The following is a 17,248-nucleotide window of genomic DNA, read 5'->3' on the forward strand; positions in this document are numbered from 1 at the left end:
AAATTTTAAAATAATTGAAAGAATTGTCTTTTTCTACTGTATACGTTTCTCAATTCCAATGAAACCTTAAAAACCAATGTCACCCATTAATTAAGCATGTAAACAGATAAAAATAAATAAATAAATCACTCAATGAACAACAACATGTACAAACTAAAAAATTATCAACAAAAAATAACGATAAGAAACTCTCTCTCATTATTATTTCTTGAGTTCAATGTAAAATTTACCGAAGAAAATAATCATTTGAATAAAAAATAATATATAAATTAGAAAAAAAAAATAAGGGACAAAAAAAAATGGAAGAACATAAGCACCGGAAATAAAGATTAAAAAAAAAAAAAAAAGGAAAAAAAAAATGAAAATACTAATTGAAAATAACTATTCTAGATAATTAAAAATTAAAAAAATTGTAGTATAATTTTTCATTAAGAAACAACGATTGGAAAATTGAAAAGAACTGTTCTAGAAAATATATATATATATATATAAAAGAACTGCAGTATAATTTTTCATTGAGAAACTGCAATGCAAATCTCTCTCTCTCTCTCTCTTGTCTTTTTCTGAATTGATTGTGAAATTTACAAAGGATCATTGAGATATAAATAGAAAGTAAGAGAAGAAAAAAAAAATTAGAAAAAAATATAAGGGACAAAAACAAAAATGGAAGAACATAAGCACCGAAAATAAAGATAAAAAAAAAACGAATAAAATGAAAATACTAATATAATTGAAAATAACTATTCTCTTCATTGAGAATAGTATAATTTTTCATTGAGAAACAACGATTAGAAAATGGAAAAGAATTGTTCCTGCAAAAAAATAAAATAAAGAAAAGAAATCATTGAGAAACAACGATTAGAAACTCTCTCTACCTCTCTCTTGTAGTTTGGTCTTTTTCCTGATTTGAGTGTGAAATTGACAAAGGAACATTGAGATATAAATTGAAAGCAAGAGAAGAGAAAAAGAAAAATAAACAGAGAGAGAAAGAGAGAATTTGGGAACCTTTTGTTTTCTTCATTAAGACAATTAAATATATTACAAATAAAACTCATACATTTTAATTGTCTCATATTGAGATATAAACATAAAGTAAGAGAAGATAAAAAGAAAATTAAATAAAGAGAGAGAAATAGAGAATTTGAAAACCTTTTGTTTTCTTCATTAATTAAGACAATTCACTGCATTACAAATAAAAAATCAAAAAATCGGTTCAAACATAAATTATGGGAGAGAGAAAGATTTAAGATATTTAAGTAGAGATAGAGGGAGAGAGAGAGACCTACGGATTTATGGGAGAGAGAGTTAAGACAAAAAAAAAAAAGTTCAGGACACGTGTTGCAATTCTACGCTCTCTCTGAGCCAAAACTCGGCTTTTATATATGATGATGATGAATATATAAAATAATATATCTCACATTGAGATATAAATATAAAGCAAGAGAAGATAAAAAGAAAATTAAATAAAGAGAGAAATAGAGAATTTGAAAACCTTTTGTTTTCTTCATTAAGACAATTCAATGCATTACAAATAAAAAATCAAAAAATCGATTCAAACATAAATTATGGGAGAGAGAGAGAGATTTAAGACATTTAAGTGGAGATAGAGGGAAAGAGAGAGACCTACGGATTTATGGGAGAGAGAGTTAAGACAAAAAAAAAATGGAGTTAGGAGGACACGTGTCGCAATTCTAAGCACTCCCTACGCCAAAATCCGGCTTTTATGGGAGAGTGAGAGTTAGCACAATTAATTAAAAAATTAAAACTCATACATTTTAATTGTCTCATATTGAGATATAAACATAAAGCAAGAGAAGATAAAAAGAAAATTAAATAAAGAGAGAGAAATAGAGAATTTAAAAACCTTTTGTTTTCTTCATTAAGACAATTCAATGGATTACAAATAAAAAATCAAAAAATCGATTCAAACATAAATTATGGGAGAGAGAAAGATCTAAGACATTTAAGTAGAGATAGAGGAAGAGAGAGAGAGAGACCTACGGATTTATGGGAGAGAGAGTTAAGATACCAAAAAAAAAAGTTCAGGACACGTGTCGCAATTCTACGCTCTCTCTGAGCCAAAACTCGGCTTTTATATATGATGATGATGAATATATAAAATAATATATCTCACATATAAAGCAAGAGAAGATAAAAAGAAAATTAAATAAAGAGAGAGATATAGAGAATTTGAAAACATTTTGTTTTCTTCATTAAGACAATTCAATGTATTACAAATAAAAAATAAAAAAATTGATTCAAACATAAATTATGGGAGAGAGAGAGAAAGAGAGATTTAATACATTTAAGTGGAGATAGAGGGAGAGAGAGAGAGAGACCTACGGATTTATGGGAGAGAGAGTTAAGACAAAAAAAAAATTGGAGTTATGAGGACACGTGCCGCAATTCTAAGCACTCCCTACGTCGAAACTCGGCTTTTATGGGAGAGTGAGAGTTAGCACAATTAATTAAAAAAAAAATGAATTCAGATATAAAGGCCCCATTTGCCAACAGTGCGGAATGGCACTGTAGCTGGAACGGTACTATTCCAGCTACAGTGCCATTCTTTAAAAAATGGTTTTTTTTTTTTCTTAAAAAAAAAAAAAAAACGGAGAAAAGAAAGAGATGATTGTTTGGAGGCCACCCCTTGGCCAGCTGTGGGGTGGGACAGACACCCCCATGGCAATGAGGTGAATCGACCACGCCCCCATGGCCAGAGGGTGGCGGACCCATGGCTTAAAAAAAAAAAAAAATGGGGACGGTGCATTTGGGGGTGCCCCCCCCCCCTCCCTGGCCTTTTGGGGGTGGCCGGACCACCCCCTTGACCATTTGTGTTTCAACCGTTTTTTGTCTTTCTCTCTCTCTCCTTCGGGAATGCTTAGAATTGCGACACGTGTCCTCCTAACTCCATCTCGCACGTACGTCTCTCTCTCTCTCTCTCTCTCCCTCTATCTCTACTTAAATGTCTTAAACTAATTCTATGGTTTAAGACATTTAATTAGTTGTGCTAACTCTCACTCTCCCATAATTTGTATTTCAACCGTTTTTTGTCTCTCTATCTCCCTCTATCTCTTCCTAAATGTCTTAAACTAATTCTGTGGTTTAAGACAATTAATTGTGCTAACTCTTACTCTCCCATAATTTGTGTTTCAATCATTTTTTTTTTAATTAATTGTGCTAACTCTTTCCCATAATTTGTGTTTCAACCGTTTTTTGTCTCTCTCTCTCTCTCTCTCTCTCTCTCTCTCTCTTCACTTAATTGTCTTAAATCTCTCTCCCACAATTTTATACTTGAATTATTTTTTTTTAATTAATTGTGCTAACTCTCACTCTCCCATAATCTTTTTCTCTCCCATAATTTATGTTTCAACCGTTCTTTTTTTTTTGAAGAAGAAGAAGAAGAATAGACTTTTTATTGAAACTCATAAAGAGCAAATCAAGAAAGGGGAAGTGGGGTCTCCTCCTTCCTAATAATACCATCAATACACGATGGAATACAATGCCACCAATGCTTATCAGCGACATGGGTACAAGCTTCTTTTGCTAGATTATGGGCCGCACAGTTTGCTCCCCTAGAAACATGAACAAAGCTTGATAAATTGAACTCTCCCAGCAACCGCTTCACATCCTCCACAAAATGCCCATAGTTACTCTCGCATATTCCCCTGGAGTTTATTGCATTCACAATCATAAAAGCATCTCCCTCAAATATAACATTCGAATAGCCCATCTCTGTTGCAAAAATCACAGCATGTAGTGCAGCTAGAGCTTCTGCAGTAGTAGGCTCCACTTCGATAATCTTCTTGATCCCACAAGCCATTAAGAATCTGCCTTCTGCATCCCTGGCTAGGACACCCAGCCCCACACAGCATCTTCGTTGGTCTAATGCAGCATCCCAGTTCACTTTAATCGAGCTTACCGGGGGAGGCTGCCACCGAATCACTTGTGGGTGGTGTATAGAAATTTCCGGCCCCTCTGGTTGAGCCGTAGCTCTCTAAAAGTGTTCTAATTCAGCAGTAGCTTTCTCAAATAATTGCCGAGGAGAAAGAAAAGTACCCTCATGAACTACTTTATGCGTCTCATCCAGATGCATCTGGCTACCACTGCAAAAAGCTCCAACTCTTGTTGCTCATATCTATCAATCAGGTCTTCAAACAAATGTATGAAATGGCCATTACCACAAATACTCTTCTGTACCGTAATGGGCCCACAACTCCACACATCCGACGCTGAGGGGCAATACCAAAGAATATGCTCCGTGCTCTCTTCCTCTAGATGGCAGATTGGACATGAAGGAGAATCAAGCACTTTCTTCTTGCACAGATTGGATTTAGTTGGCAACATATTGTGGCATGCTCTCCATATAAACATCTTCACAGTGAACCGTTTTTTTTTTAATATAATTTTATGTTTGAACCTTTTCTTTTCTCTCTCTAAACTAATTATTTGGTTTAAGTGTCTTAACTATTTCTCTCTCCCATAATTTTGTCTCTCTCTCTCTCCCTCTATCTCCACTTAAATGTCTTAAATCTCTCCCATAATTTTATATCTGAATTCGTTTTTTTCTCTCATAATTTGTGTTTCAATCATTTTTTTTAATTAATTGTGCTAAATCTCTCCCATAATTTGTGTTTTAACCGTTTTTTTTCTCTCTCTCTCTCTCTCTCTCTCTCTCTCCCTCTATCTCCACTTAATTGTCTTAGATCTCTCTCCCATAATTTTATATCTGAATTCATTTTTTTTTTTTAATTAATTGTGCTAATTCTCACTCTCCCATAATCTCTCTCTCTCCCATAATTTATGTTTCAACCGTTTTTTTTTTAATATAATTTTATGTTTGAACCTTTTCTTTTCTCTCTCTAAACTAATTATTTGGTTTAAGTGTCTTAACTATTTCTCTCTCCCATAATTTTGTCTCTCTCTCTCTCTCTCTCCTTCTATCTCCACTTAAATGTCTTAAAAAGCTCCAACTCTTGTTGCTCATATCTATCAATCAGGTCTTCAAACAAATGTATGAAATGGCCATTACCACAAATACTCTTCTGTACCTTAATGGGCCCACAACTCCACACATCCGACGCTAAGGGGCAGGACCAAAGAATATGCTCCGTGCTCTCTTCCTCTAGATGGCATATTGGACATGAAGGAGAATCAAGCACTTTCTTCTTGCACAGATTGGATTTAGTTGGCAACATATTGTGGCATGCTCTCCATATAAACATCTTCACAGTGAACCGTTTTTTTTTTTAATATAATTTTATGTTTGAACCTTTTCTTTTCTCTCTCTAAACTAATTATTTGGTTTAAGTGTCTTAATTATTTCTCTCTCCCATAATTTTGTCTCTCTCTCTCTCCCTCTATCTCCACTTAAATGTCTTAAATCTCTCTCCCATAATTTTATATCTGAATTCGTTTTTTTCTCTCATAATTTGTGTTTCAATCATTTTTTTTTAATTAATTGTGCTAAATCTCTCCCATAATTTGTGTTTTAACCCTTTTTTCTCTCTCTCTCTCTCTCTCCCTCTATCTCCACTTAATTGTCTTAGATCTCTCTCCCATAATTTTATATCTGAATTCATTTTTTTTTTTAATTAATTGTGCTAATTCTCACTCTCCCATAATCTCTTTCTCTCCCATAATTTATGTTTCAACCGTTTTTTTTTTAATATAATTTTATGTTTGAACCTTTTCTTTTCTCTCTCTAAACTAATTATATGGTTTAAGTGTCTTAACTATTTCTCTCTCCCATAATTTTATATCTGAATTCATTTTTTTTTTAATTAATTGTTCTAACTCTCACTCTCCCATAAAAGTCGAGTTTTGATGTAGGGAGTGCTTAGAATTGTGACACGTGTCCTCCTAACTCCATTTTTTTTTTTTTGGTCTTAACTCTCTCTCCCATAAATCCGTAGGTCTCTCCCTCTCGCATAATTTATGTTTGAACTGATTTTTTTTTTTTATTATTTGTAATGCATTGAATTATCTTAATGAAGAAAACAAAAAGTTTTCAAATTCTCTATTTCTCCCTCTTTATTTAATTTTCTTTTTATTTTCTCGTGTTTTATGTTTATATCTCAATGTGAGATATATTATCATATATATTCATCATCATATATAAAAGCCGAGTTTTGGCTCAGAAAGAGCGTAGAATTGCGACACGTGTCCTGAACCTTTTTTTTTATTTTTTTTTGTCTTAACTCTCTCTCCCATAAATCCGTAGGTTTCTCTCTCTCCCCCTATCTCCACTTAAATGTCTTAAATCTTTCTCTCTCCCATAATTTATGTTTGAACCGATTTTTTGATTTTTTATTTGTAATGCATTGAATTGTCTTAATGAAGAAAACAAAAGGTTTTCAAATTCTCTATTTCTCTCTCTTTATTTAATTTTCTTTTTATCTTCTCTTGCTTTATATTTATATCTCAATATGAGGAAATTAAAATGTATGAGTTTTATTTGTAATATATTTAATTGTCTTAATGAAGAAAACAAAAGGTTCTCAAATTCTCTCTTTCTCTCTCTGTTTATTTTCTTTTTCTCTTCTCTTGCTTTCTATTTATATCTCAATGTTCCTCTGTCAATTTCACACTCAAATCAAGAAAAAGACAAGACAACAAGAGAGAGGTAGAGAGAGTTTCAAATTGTTGTTTCTCAATGATTTGTTTTCTTTATTTTATTTTTTTGCAAGAACAATTCTTTTCAATTTTCCAATTGTTGTTTCTCAATGAAAAATTATACTATTCTCAATGAAGAGTAGAATAGTTATTTTCAATTATATTAGTATTTTCATTTTATTCGTTTTTTTTTTTTTTTTATCTTTATTTTCGGTGCTTATGTTCTTCCATTTTTGTTTTTGTCCCTTATATCTTTTTCTAATTTTTTTTTTTCTTCTCTTACTTTCTATTTATATCTCAATGTTCCTTTGTAAATTTCACAATCAATTCAGAAAAAGACAAGAGAGAGAGAGAGATTTGCATTGCTGTTTCTCAATAAAAAATTATACTACAGTTTTATATATATATATATATATTTCTAGAACAGTTCTTTTCAATTTTACAATCGTTGTTTCTCAATGAAAAGTTATACTACAGTTTTTTTTTTTTTTTAATTATTATTTTATTTTATCTAGAATAGTTATTTTCAATTAGTATTTTCATTTTTTTTTCCTTTTTTTTATCTTTATTTCCGATGCTTATGTTCTTCCATTTTTTTTTTCTAATTTATATATTATTTTTATTCAAATGATTACTTTTCTTTGGTAAATTTTACATTGAACTCAAGAAATAATAATGAGAGAGTTTCTTATTGTTATTTTTTGTTGATAATTTTTTAGTTTGTACATGTTGTTGTTCATTGAGTAATTTAATTTTTTTTATCTGTTTACATGCTTAATTAATGGATGACATTGGTTTTTAAGGTTTCATTGGAATCGGGAAACGTATACAGTAGAAAAAGGCAATTCTTTCAATTATATTAAAATTTTCTTTTTAGTTTTTTATTTTATCTTTATTTAATGTATTTTTGTTCTTCCATTGTTATCCCTTAAATTTTCTACTAATTTATATATTATTTATTCAAATTGAATATATATATATATATAAGCCGAGTTTTGACGTAGGGAATGCTTATAATTGCGACACGTGTCCTCCTAACTCCATCTCCCACGTCTCTCTCTCTCTCTCTCCCTTTATCTCAACTTAAATGTTTAAAACTAATTCTATGGTTTAAGACATTTAATTAATTGTGCTAACTCTCACTCTCACATAATTTGTGTTTCAACAGTTTTTTGTCGCTCTCTCTCTCTCCCTCTATCTCCACTTAAATGTCTTAAACTAATTCTATGGTTTAAGACAATTAATTGCGCTAACTCTTACTCTCCCATAATTTGTGTTTCAATCGTTTTTTTTTTTTTAAATTAATTGGGCTAACTCTCTCCCATAATTTGTGTTTCAACCTTTTTTTTTTTCTCTCTCTCTCTCTCTCTCTCTCTCCACTTAATTGTCTTAAATCTTTCTCCCATAATTTTATATTTTAATTCCTTTTTTTTTTAATTAATTGTGCTAACTCTCACTGTCCCATAATCTCTCTCTCTCTCTCTCATAATTTATGTTTCAACCATTTTTTTTTAATATAATTTTATGTTTGAACCTTTTTTTTCTCTCTTTAAACTAATTATATGGTTTAAATGTCTTAACTATTTCTCTCTCCCATAATTTTGTCTCTCTTTCTCTTTCCCTCTATCTCCACTTAAATGTCTTAAATCTTTCTCCCATAATTTTGGTCCCGTTTGCCAACAGTGCGGAACGGCACTGTAGCAGGAACGGTACTATTCCAGCTACAGTGTCATTCTTTAAAATGGTTTTCTTTAAAAAAAAGAAAATGAAATATTAAAAAAAAAAAACACCAAATAACTTTGATGGGAACTCACCAGATCGATATTGGATTTTTTTTTTTTAAGAAAAAATAAAAATAATAATATTAATGCTCAAAACGACACCGTTTTGGGCTAGGGGTGTTTTTATGTTTTTATGTTTTTTAATATTTTTCATTTTCGTTTTTTTTTTTTTTAAGAAAAAAAAAACCATTTTTTAAAGAATGGCACTGTAGCTGGAACAGTACCGTTCCAACTACAGTGCCGTTCCGCACTGTTGGCAAACGGGGCCAAAATTATGGGAGAAAGATTTTAAGACATTTAAGTGGAGATAGAGGGAGAGAGAGAGAGACAAAATTATGGGAGAGAGAAATAGTTAAGACACTTAAACCATATAATTAGTTTAGAGAGAGAAAAGAAAAGGTTCAAACATAAAATTATATTAAAAAAAAAACGGTTGAAACATAAATTATGGGAGAGAAAGAGATTATGAGAGAGTGAGAGTTAGCAAAATTAATTAAAAAAGAAAAAGAAAAAGAATTCAAATATAAAATTATGGGAGAGAGATTTAAGACAATTAAGTGGAGATGGAGGGAGAGAGAGAGATTGACAAAAAACAATTGAAACACAAATTATGGGAGAGAGTTAGCACAATTAATTAAAAAAAAAAAAACGATTGAAACACAAATTATGGGAGAGTGAGAGTTAGCACAATTAATTGTCTTAAACCATAGAATTAGTTTAAGACATTTAAGTGGAGATAGAAGGAGAGAGAGAGAGAGAGAGAGAGAGAGACAAAAAACGGTTGAAAGACAAATTATGGGAGAGTGAGAGTTAGCACAATTAATTAAATGTCTTAAACCATAGAATTAGTTTAAGACATTTAAGTTGAGATAGAGGGAGAGAGAGAGAGAGAGAGAGAGACGTGGGAGATGGAGTTAAGAGGACACGTGTCGCAATTATAAGCATTCCCTACGTCAAAACTCGGTGAACCACCCAAACCACCTGGGGGTGGCCGCAAGCCACTCCAAGGGTGGGCAAACCGCCCCTGGGGTGGCTTACGGCCACCCATAGGGGTTGGAGGGGTGGCACCCTTCAATTTTTTTTTTTTTTTAAAAAAATTAATTAATTTTTAAAATTAATTTAATAAAAAATTATTATTTTAATCAGGTAAAACAGAGAGTTTTGAGTAGCCCTAATAGGTGTTAAAAAATTTTAATGGTAGGGAGTTTCTTGTAGTTTCGATTGACTCAGAGACTAAATTTCCGAAAAAAAATACCTAGAAAATTTTTAATGGAAGCGCGTTGACCTAAAGAGTTTATATCTAAATTCCCTTAATAATTACTTTCAACATGGCCTCATTTTTACTTTCATTATTGTACGGACCCTTTGAATTATTGTCCGGTAGGGATTTTTCTCACATATTTCTTGGGTCCGGACTATTTTCCTCCACAATTCTCTTTGTTCGCTTCACCAAACATATGAATGTTGTTCGCTATACAAATAATATATGTCATGTTGATGTTGAACATTTATCTTCGTTAGTGGTCGAAAATGGGAGTAAGTTTGAACTATTCAATTCTTTACACTCCCCTCCAATTGGCTGAGGATGACCTCCAAAATGAGGGACCACGGTCCACGTTATAAACGTTGGTCTTATAAGACAAAAAACAAATATGTGAAGGATGTTAAAAAAGGCCCTTTCATTCTTCACCTCTGCCCCACGTAGGCTGATCACTGCCCAATTAAGCCCTATGTGTTGTCAAATAAGTCCTTTCAAAATGCTTGTTGTTCACGGAATTAAATGCAAGATCTCAAAGAAGCAGAAAAGAGCATAATAAAAAATAGATCAATTATACATGACACTACGATTGAAGTGATTCGGCTTAACAAGTCTATATTTACTGGCGAAGACAATCCAGAGAAAATTCACTAACAAAAGATGAAGTACAAAAGAGTAAGGAGAAAACCACTCAAAGACCAAAGCCCCAATACACTCAAATCTCACTTTTACACAAAAGAGAACAAAAAAGAAAAACCTCTCTTATTCTCCAAGTGCCTTATGGCACACCAAAATGAGAAAGCACTAATGAGATTGCACAATTAACCTAGTTGTGCAGTAGACAAGGCTTGCAAATATTTCTCCTCTCTTTTTCTTTGTCGTAAGTGGCACTGTACTGTCCCTCAAAGAGGACTGCTCCTTTTATAAGCTTATTAAGTCGGTTGTAGAGAAGCCAAACTTGGCTAGGAGTACGACAATGTACACCGAATCCCACTTGTATTAGGAGTCCAACACCAATATGGAATAGAAACTATAAGAGCACTAGCAGCATACTCCCTATAACCCCTTCTCCTCCCACTGTTTAGGAAAAATCTAAAAAAAAACCCACATCAGAAGCTCCAAATCTAACCAACATCAAATGACATCTACAGTGTTTCCTAATGCATTGAGAAACATTGTAGACTCCGTATGCATTATTAAATTATAAAACAACGTATTCTCTCTCCTCTCTCCTTCACATGTCCCAACAATTCTCTCACATCTCTCCTCTCTCATTGGTTGTAATGATAAAAAAAAAAACAGCATTTAATTCATATAAAGAAAAATAAGGAAATCTATTGTGAAATGTTTTTTTTATAGGGAATTAAAAAAAAAAACTACAAGCCAACATTACAGAGGATGTCAGAAGGCAAGTTCCACAATGAACACAACAAAAGGTCCTCCCTAGTTCTAGGAAAACCTCTTTTTACAGCAATTCTAGCCCTGATTTCCCAGAAAATCTGCTTCAGTAGCTGCTCTTCAGTTTTTGGAACACCATCATGTCTAAGTTCATTTCTAGTACGCCAAAGATTATAAACAACAGAACCAAGAACCAATTGACAAATCAAGCACTTAAGAGAGTTCTTTCCCCCACTTATTGCAGCCAAGCTGCACAAGTTCATCCCAAATCACAGGAGGCATATCAATTTTACAACGAATCATGCAATATTTCCAAACTCTCAAACTAAAGCTGCATTCAAAGAAAATATGATCACGAGTTTCTAGTTGAGAATGGCAGAAACAACACTGAACCTCACCCTTATAACCCCATTTGAGTAACCTCTCACCTGTAAGTAGCCTATCCTTCATAGCAAGCCACAAAATAAAAGCCTGCTTAGGAATAGCATGAGAAAACCAAACTAACTTCCACCAAATAACCTCTGCATTCTTCTTTCTAAGGGCTTCCCAAGTCTTTGCACTAACATAGACACCCTTTTTAGAAACAGTCCAAACTGGCTTATCACATTGGCCTAAACAAACTTCAGAAAGCCTAGCTTGAATATCAACTAGAGCTTCTGATCTTGCAGGTCTCCAAAACCAATCTCCATTGCAAATGACAGAAGACAGCTTAGCTTCAATATTACTTTGAGCATCATAAACAACCCTAAAGCCATATTGTTCAATCAAAACTCCTGCAGGATGCCACAAATCCAGCCACATATGAATGCCATCCCCATTCCCAACTTCAAACTTCAAGAACCTTTTAGCAGTAGATCTCAGCTTCAAAATTTTCCTCCAACTCCATGAACAATTCTAAGAAATACCTACACTCCAAAAACTCCTTCTTTTTAATAGATTTTCTCTAACCCCGGCAACCCAAATAGAACCAGACCTAGAAAAAATACTCCAGATATGCCTAAGCATAGAAGTTTGATTCCAAATTTCAAGCTTCTTTAAGCCCAAACTTCCCTCCTTCTTAGGAAAACAGAGATCAGACCAAGAAACCTTTACTTTAGCTACACCTTCTTCTTTCCCATTCCATAAAAACTTATTGAACTTTTGTTCAATAGCTCTAATAATCTTTTTAGGAAGAATGAAAATGCCCATCCAATACACTTGTAAATTGTAAAGAACAGAAGATAACAACTAGAGCCTACCTGCATAGGAAAGATTCTTAGAAAGCTAAGAATCTATATGGCCAGAAATTCTGCTAAGTAAAGCCCCACAGTCAGCTGCAGAAAGTCTGGACGAAATAAAAGGAACCCCAAGATACCTCACAAGGAAATGACCTTCCTTCATAATCAAATCATCCAATAGAATATGCCTCATTCTATCTGAAATTCCAGAACAATAAAGAGAACTCTTAGAAGGATTAGCTTTTAATCCAGACAGATTCTCAAACTCAATAAGAGCAGCCTTGATAACTTTAATAGAACTCAAACTAGCTTCTGAAAAAATCAAAAGATCATCTGCAAAACACAAATGAGTAAGCTTCATTCTCTCACATTTAGGATAGAATTTAAAACCAGCATTACCACCAGTATGTGCAGCCATAATCTGAGAGAAAACCTCCATAGCAAGGACAAACAAGTAAGGAGAAATAGGGTCACCCTGCCTCAACCCCATTTTACCTTCAAAATAGCCAACCAAAGTACCATTGATACAAACAGAAAATTTGGGAGAAGTAATACACACCTTGATCCAGCTCAAAAATCTATTAGGGAAACCAAAACAGTGAAGGCAATGAAGCATAAATTCCCAATTCACCGAATCATAGGCCTTCATAAGGTCTATTTTCAAAGTACACCTAGGTTTCCCTTTTTCCTTATGATAACCCCTCACAAGTTCCTGAGCCAATAGAACATTCTCAGAAATATTCCTAGAAGGAATGAAAGCAAATTGGTTCATGCTCACCAAATCACCCAAAAAAGGCAACATCCTGTTAGACAAAATTTTAGTAATGCATTTATATATAACATTACAACAAGCAATAGGTCTAAAATCTCCCATGGCCGAAGGATTAACCTTTTTAGGAACCAAGGAAAGAATAGTAGCATTCACTTCCTTAAGCAATAAACCAGAAGTAAAAAACCTTTAATAGCAGCCACTACCTCCTTACCCACAATAGACCAAGTAGACTTAAAAAAATCTGCAGAAAAACCCATCAGGACCAGGGGCCTTATTGGCTTTCATATGAAACAAAGTATCTCTTATTTCATCTTCAGAAATCTTATTCTCCAAGGTAGCTGCATGTTCAGAGGAAATAGCAACAGAAATAAGCTGCCTAACTCTAGCTGCTTTTGCATCTGTGAATTGTAGTTGATCTGTACCTAACAGATTCTTATAAAAGTCCTCAGCCACCCTTTTGATCTGATCAACATCATCCACTTTTGTGCCATTTTCATCCCACAGATAGTTAATAGTTTTCTTGGCATTTTGAACCTTAAGAGATTTATAGAAAAACTTATTATTCTGATCTCCCAAATTCAACCATTGATTCCTTGCCATCTGCTTTAAGAAAGATTACTCGGCTCTAGAAATAGAAACATAAGGATGAAGGCATTTCCTCTCCTTAAGTAGACTATCAGCATTACCAAAAGAAGCAAGAACATCATTTTGAGCTAAATCCAGATTCTCTCGAGCCTAAATAACTTTTTGCTTCAAATTCCCAAAACAAACCAGATTTTTCTCTTTTAACACAACTTTCACATACCTAAGCTTAACATACAATTGAAACATTGGGAATCCCTTAACCTGAATACTCCAACCCTCCTTAACCCAATCCAAGAACCCTTTATGCTCTAACCAATAGTTATAGAACTTAAAAGGTTTAGGGCCAAAATTTTTTAAAGTACCTACTGAAATAATGACAGGAGAATGATCAGAAATGCCCCCGGAAAGGAATTCCACAGCCGTATTCCCAAAAAGACTCATCCAATTCACATTAGCCAAAACTCTATCCAGTTTTCTTGCTACAAACCGAGGCTCCTCACTTTTATTAGTCTAAGTGTAAAAACACCCACTAAAATTTAGATCCAAAACTTCAATATCATTCAAACACTGACCAAATTCAACTTCATAAGAAGAGATCTTATCAGATCCCCACTTTTCAGCCAAGGAAAGAACCACATTAAAATCCCCACAAATCATCCAAGGATTAGTACTTACTTTTGCCTTCATAGAACACAAATTAGTCCAAAGATGCTTTTTATCCACCCCCTAGTTAACCCCATATACAAAAGAATGAAACCAACAGAAATTACTAGTAAGGGATTTAATAGAACAATTAATACTTTGCTTACTTTTATCCAAAACAGATACGTCATAATCAGAATTTTTCCAACAAATCCAGATTCTTCCCAAAAAATGTTTATCATAGTTAGAAACATAATCCCAATCTAGCACAATACAAGCCCCTAACATTTTCAGCCTTATTTTCCTTCACTCTAGTCTCAATCAAACAAATAAGACTAATCTTATGTTTTTTAATCATATTCACAACCTCCTTCTGCTTAGAGGGGTGATTCAAACCCCTTATATTCCAAATTAGAAAATTCATAAAGTAGGAGAAAAACCTCTCATCAATACCTCATCCTCTTCACCCATTTTACCTTTCCCTTTAACTCTTGCACTCTTCTCCACCATAGCATATTCAATAACATTTTGAAGAGAAGAAAAAGCATCTACACCCCCCACCTCACCTGATTTAAAATTGCCATCAGCTCTAGCCAAAAGATGGAAAGAATTAGTCCAATGACTATTGCTATCCTTTATAGTAGCCTTTGAAACAAGGGGGTTTTTTTAGCTCTAACCACATTCCATTTAGGCTTAACCACTTCTTTAGGAACAACATTCTTCACCTCAACAACCTTCTCCATCACAGAATCATCATGCAAATTCTGAACAGGCTCAGCTTTTTTTGGAAGCCACACCTGCTTCTCAACCTTAGAACAAGTATGAGAGAGATGACCAAATGACTTACACCTCTTGCATTTAACAGGAAGCCAAGGATATTCAATGCCAACTACAACCCTTCCCCCATCAACACCAACAATTTCAATCTCCTTAGGAAAACTAGAATCCATATCCACTTCAACCAAAACCCTAGCAAAACCAAGCCTCAACTGCTCCTCAGTGACAGAATCAACACAAATAGGTTTACCAACACCACTAGCCACATAACTCAAACATGTAGCATTCCAAAACTCAATAGGAAAATTATGTAATTTAATCCAAACAGGAACAGAAGATAAAGAAATTTTAAGAAGTTCCATACCAGGAATCCATTTCCGCAAGATCAAAGGTTTATTAGCCATATGTCAAACTTTTGCCTCCATCACCTCATCTCGTGTCTTCTCATCAGCAAATTTAAACAAATATAAGACATTCTCCAACAAATATACTTCAACCTTCCCATATTGAGCCCAAATACTTTCAACAGTATGTTTAACAATATAATAGGGGAGGGGCTTATCAAGAAACTGGCCAACCAGAGAAGAAGACCATTTTAAAATACCTTCCTCAATAGCTTCCTTAGGTGGCTTTACTACAACTCTACCATCTTCAAGAGAAGGAGCAAAATACTGCAATGTACCTATAGATTTCTCCTTATGAAACAACTGCCTCCAATCCTGAAATGCACTTTTCTGAGCAACCATATCAGAAGACTCAACACCAACATCACTCACTGATTTAACTTCAGGTAACCCAGAAGGAAACGCCACAGCCGTCTCTCGCAAAACAGAGACATCAAGCTTCTGGGCATCAAGCTTCGAAGCCTCCCCACCCTCACAAAGCTCTGTCAAATTATCCCAAATCTCTTCCTCATCACTCAGATTCACCTCACAATCCATAGATTGCGAAGCAACCTCCAAATTAGCTGAAACATCCTTCAACGAGGACATTGACACCTTCTTCCCTCCATGACCCCTATTTGCACATTTAGCCATGAATCACAAACGCAGACTTCAACGAGCAAGAGACGCCGGAGCACCAGCACTGGAATCGGAGTCGTCGACAATGTGACGCGCCCACACGCGCTGGAGCAAGGAAGCGCGTAACAGACCAGGCGCAGAGAAAACGTAGAACCTAACTTCCTCTGAAATTTCGCTAGGAGCTTTGCCACGTCAGCAGAGCCCAAAAAAATCTCCTCATCAGGCCTATATATATATATACACACACACACATATAGAGAGAGAGAGAGAGAGAGAGAGAGAGAGAGAGAGAGAGAGAGATAGGGAGAAAGAAAAGGAACCCGAACAAAGGTAGCTCCCATGGACTGCAACTCCTTGTGGAGCTCAACTTTGGAAGGAGTGGTTCGTGGGGTGATGGGAAGAGCATACACAAAAGTTGGATGGCCCAACAGCAAGCTGGCCTTGGCCAAGTGGCTCCCAACGTAGCCAGGTCCCCCAAATATCATAATCTTCCTCTTCTCATTCTCCATTCTTCTCCCCTCTTCTCTTCTTTAATTAGATCTTTTTCTATTAATACTATTGCCACTCCCCTCTCCCTCTAGATTGTGCTGTATTTATAATATTAATACATGTATCACCACTTATACTCTTTTTTTTTGTTTTTTGTTTTTTGTTTTGTTTTGTTTTGTTTTGTTTTTTAATGATATCTTCAGTCATCACAATTATTTGGTTTGAGACTTGAGTGCTATTGGGGTATTATTATGCAATTGCCACGTGAAAAATGAAAAAAATGTTACTACTATTTTCGAAATAAAAGATTTGAAAATTATAATACATGCATCACCTACTTTTCTTTTTTAAATATCATCACAAATATTTGGTTTGAGTGCTGCTAGGGTACCTTATACTTTTAAAGAAATATTAGGGGTACCAAATTTTTTACCAATTAAGATAAATGTAACTAATACCAATGAACAAATTACACATCAGTTTAGTAATGCTTTCTTGATAAAAAATTTGGTACCCTTAAAATTTATCATAATTTCATTTAAAATGGCATTATCATGCATAGATGTCTTGTTAATACACCCTTCATTGGGTAAATATTGTAATTTTTTTTTCTTCCTTTATTTAATTTTTTTTTTTTTGCAGGTTAAGGTGCTGATAGTGTATGACCCCCTAACCCCCATCCCTATTTTTTTCTC

General features: G+C 34.0%; 1 protein-coding gene across 1 annotated transcript; it reads right to left on the reverse strand.

Annotated features, from left to right (window-relative positions):
• Window positions 1–3,436: 3,436 nt before the first annotated feature.
• LOC132170184 (uncharacterized) lies at window positions 3,437–4,371 on the reverse strand. The gene is made up of 2 exons (XM_059581076.1): window positions 4,102–4,371; window positions 3,437–3,994 (listed from the first exon to the last, which is right to left on the reverse strand). The coding sequence occupies exons 1-2, from the start codon at window positions 4,369–4,371 to the stop codon at window positions 3,437–3,439; spliced, it is 828 nt and encodes a 275-aa protein (XP_059437059.1).
• Window positions 4,372–17,248: the final 12,877 nt, after the last annotated feature.

Source organism: Corylus avellana, chromosome ca1, assembly GCF_901000735.1.
Source record: "Corylus avellana chromosome ca1, CavTom2PMs-1.0".
NCBI lineage: Eukaryota > Viridiplantae > Streptophyta > Magnoliopsida > Fagales > Betulaceae > Corylus > Corylus avellana.

What these genes read in the sequence shown, in the direction of transcription:
- LOC132170184 (XM_059581076.1), bottom strand. Translation starts at nt 4,371, where the DNA reads ATGTTTATATGGAGAGCATGCCACAATATGTTGCCAACTAAATCCAAT. An exon ending in AGTTGGAGCTTTTTGCAGTG is followed by an intron (nt 3,995 to 4,101) that starts GTAGCCAGATGC and finishes GAACACTTTTAG; the next exon opens with AGAGCTACGGCTCAACCAGA.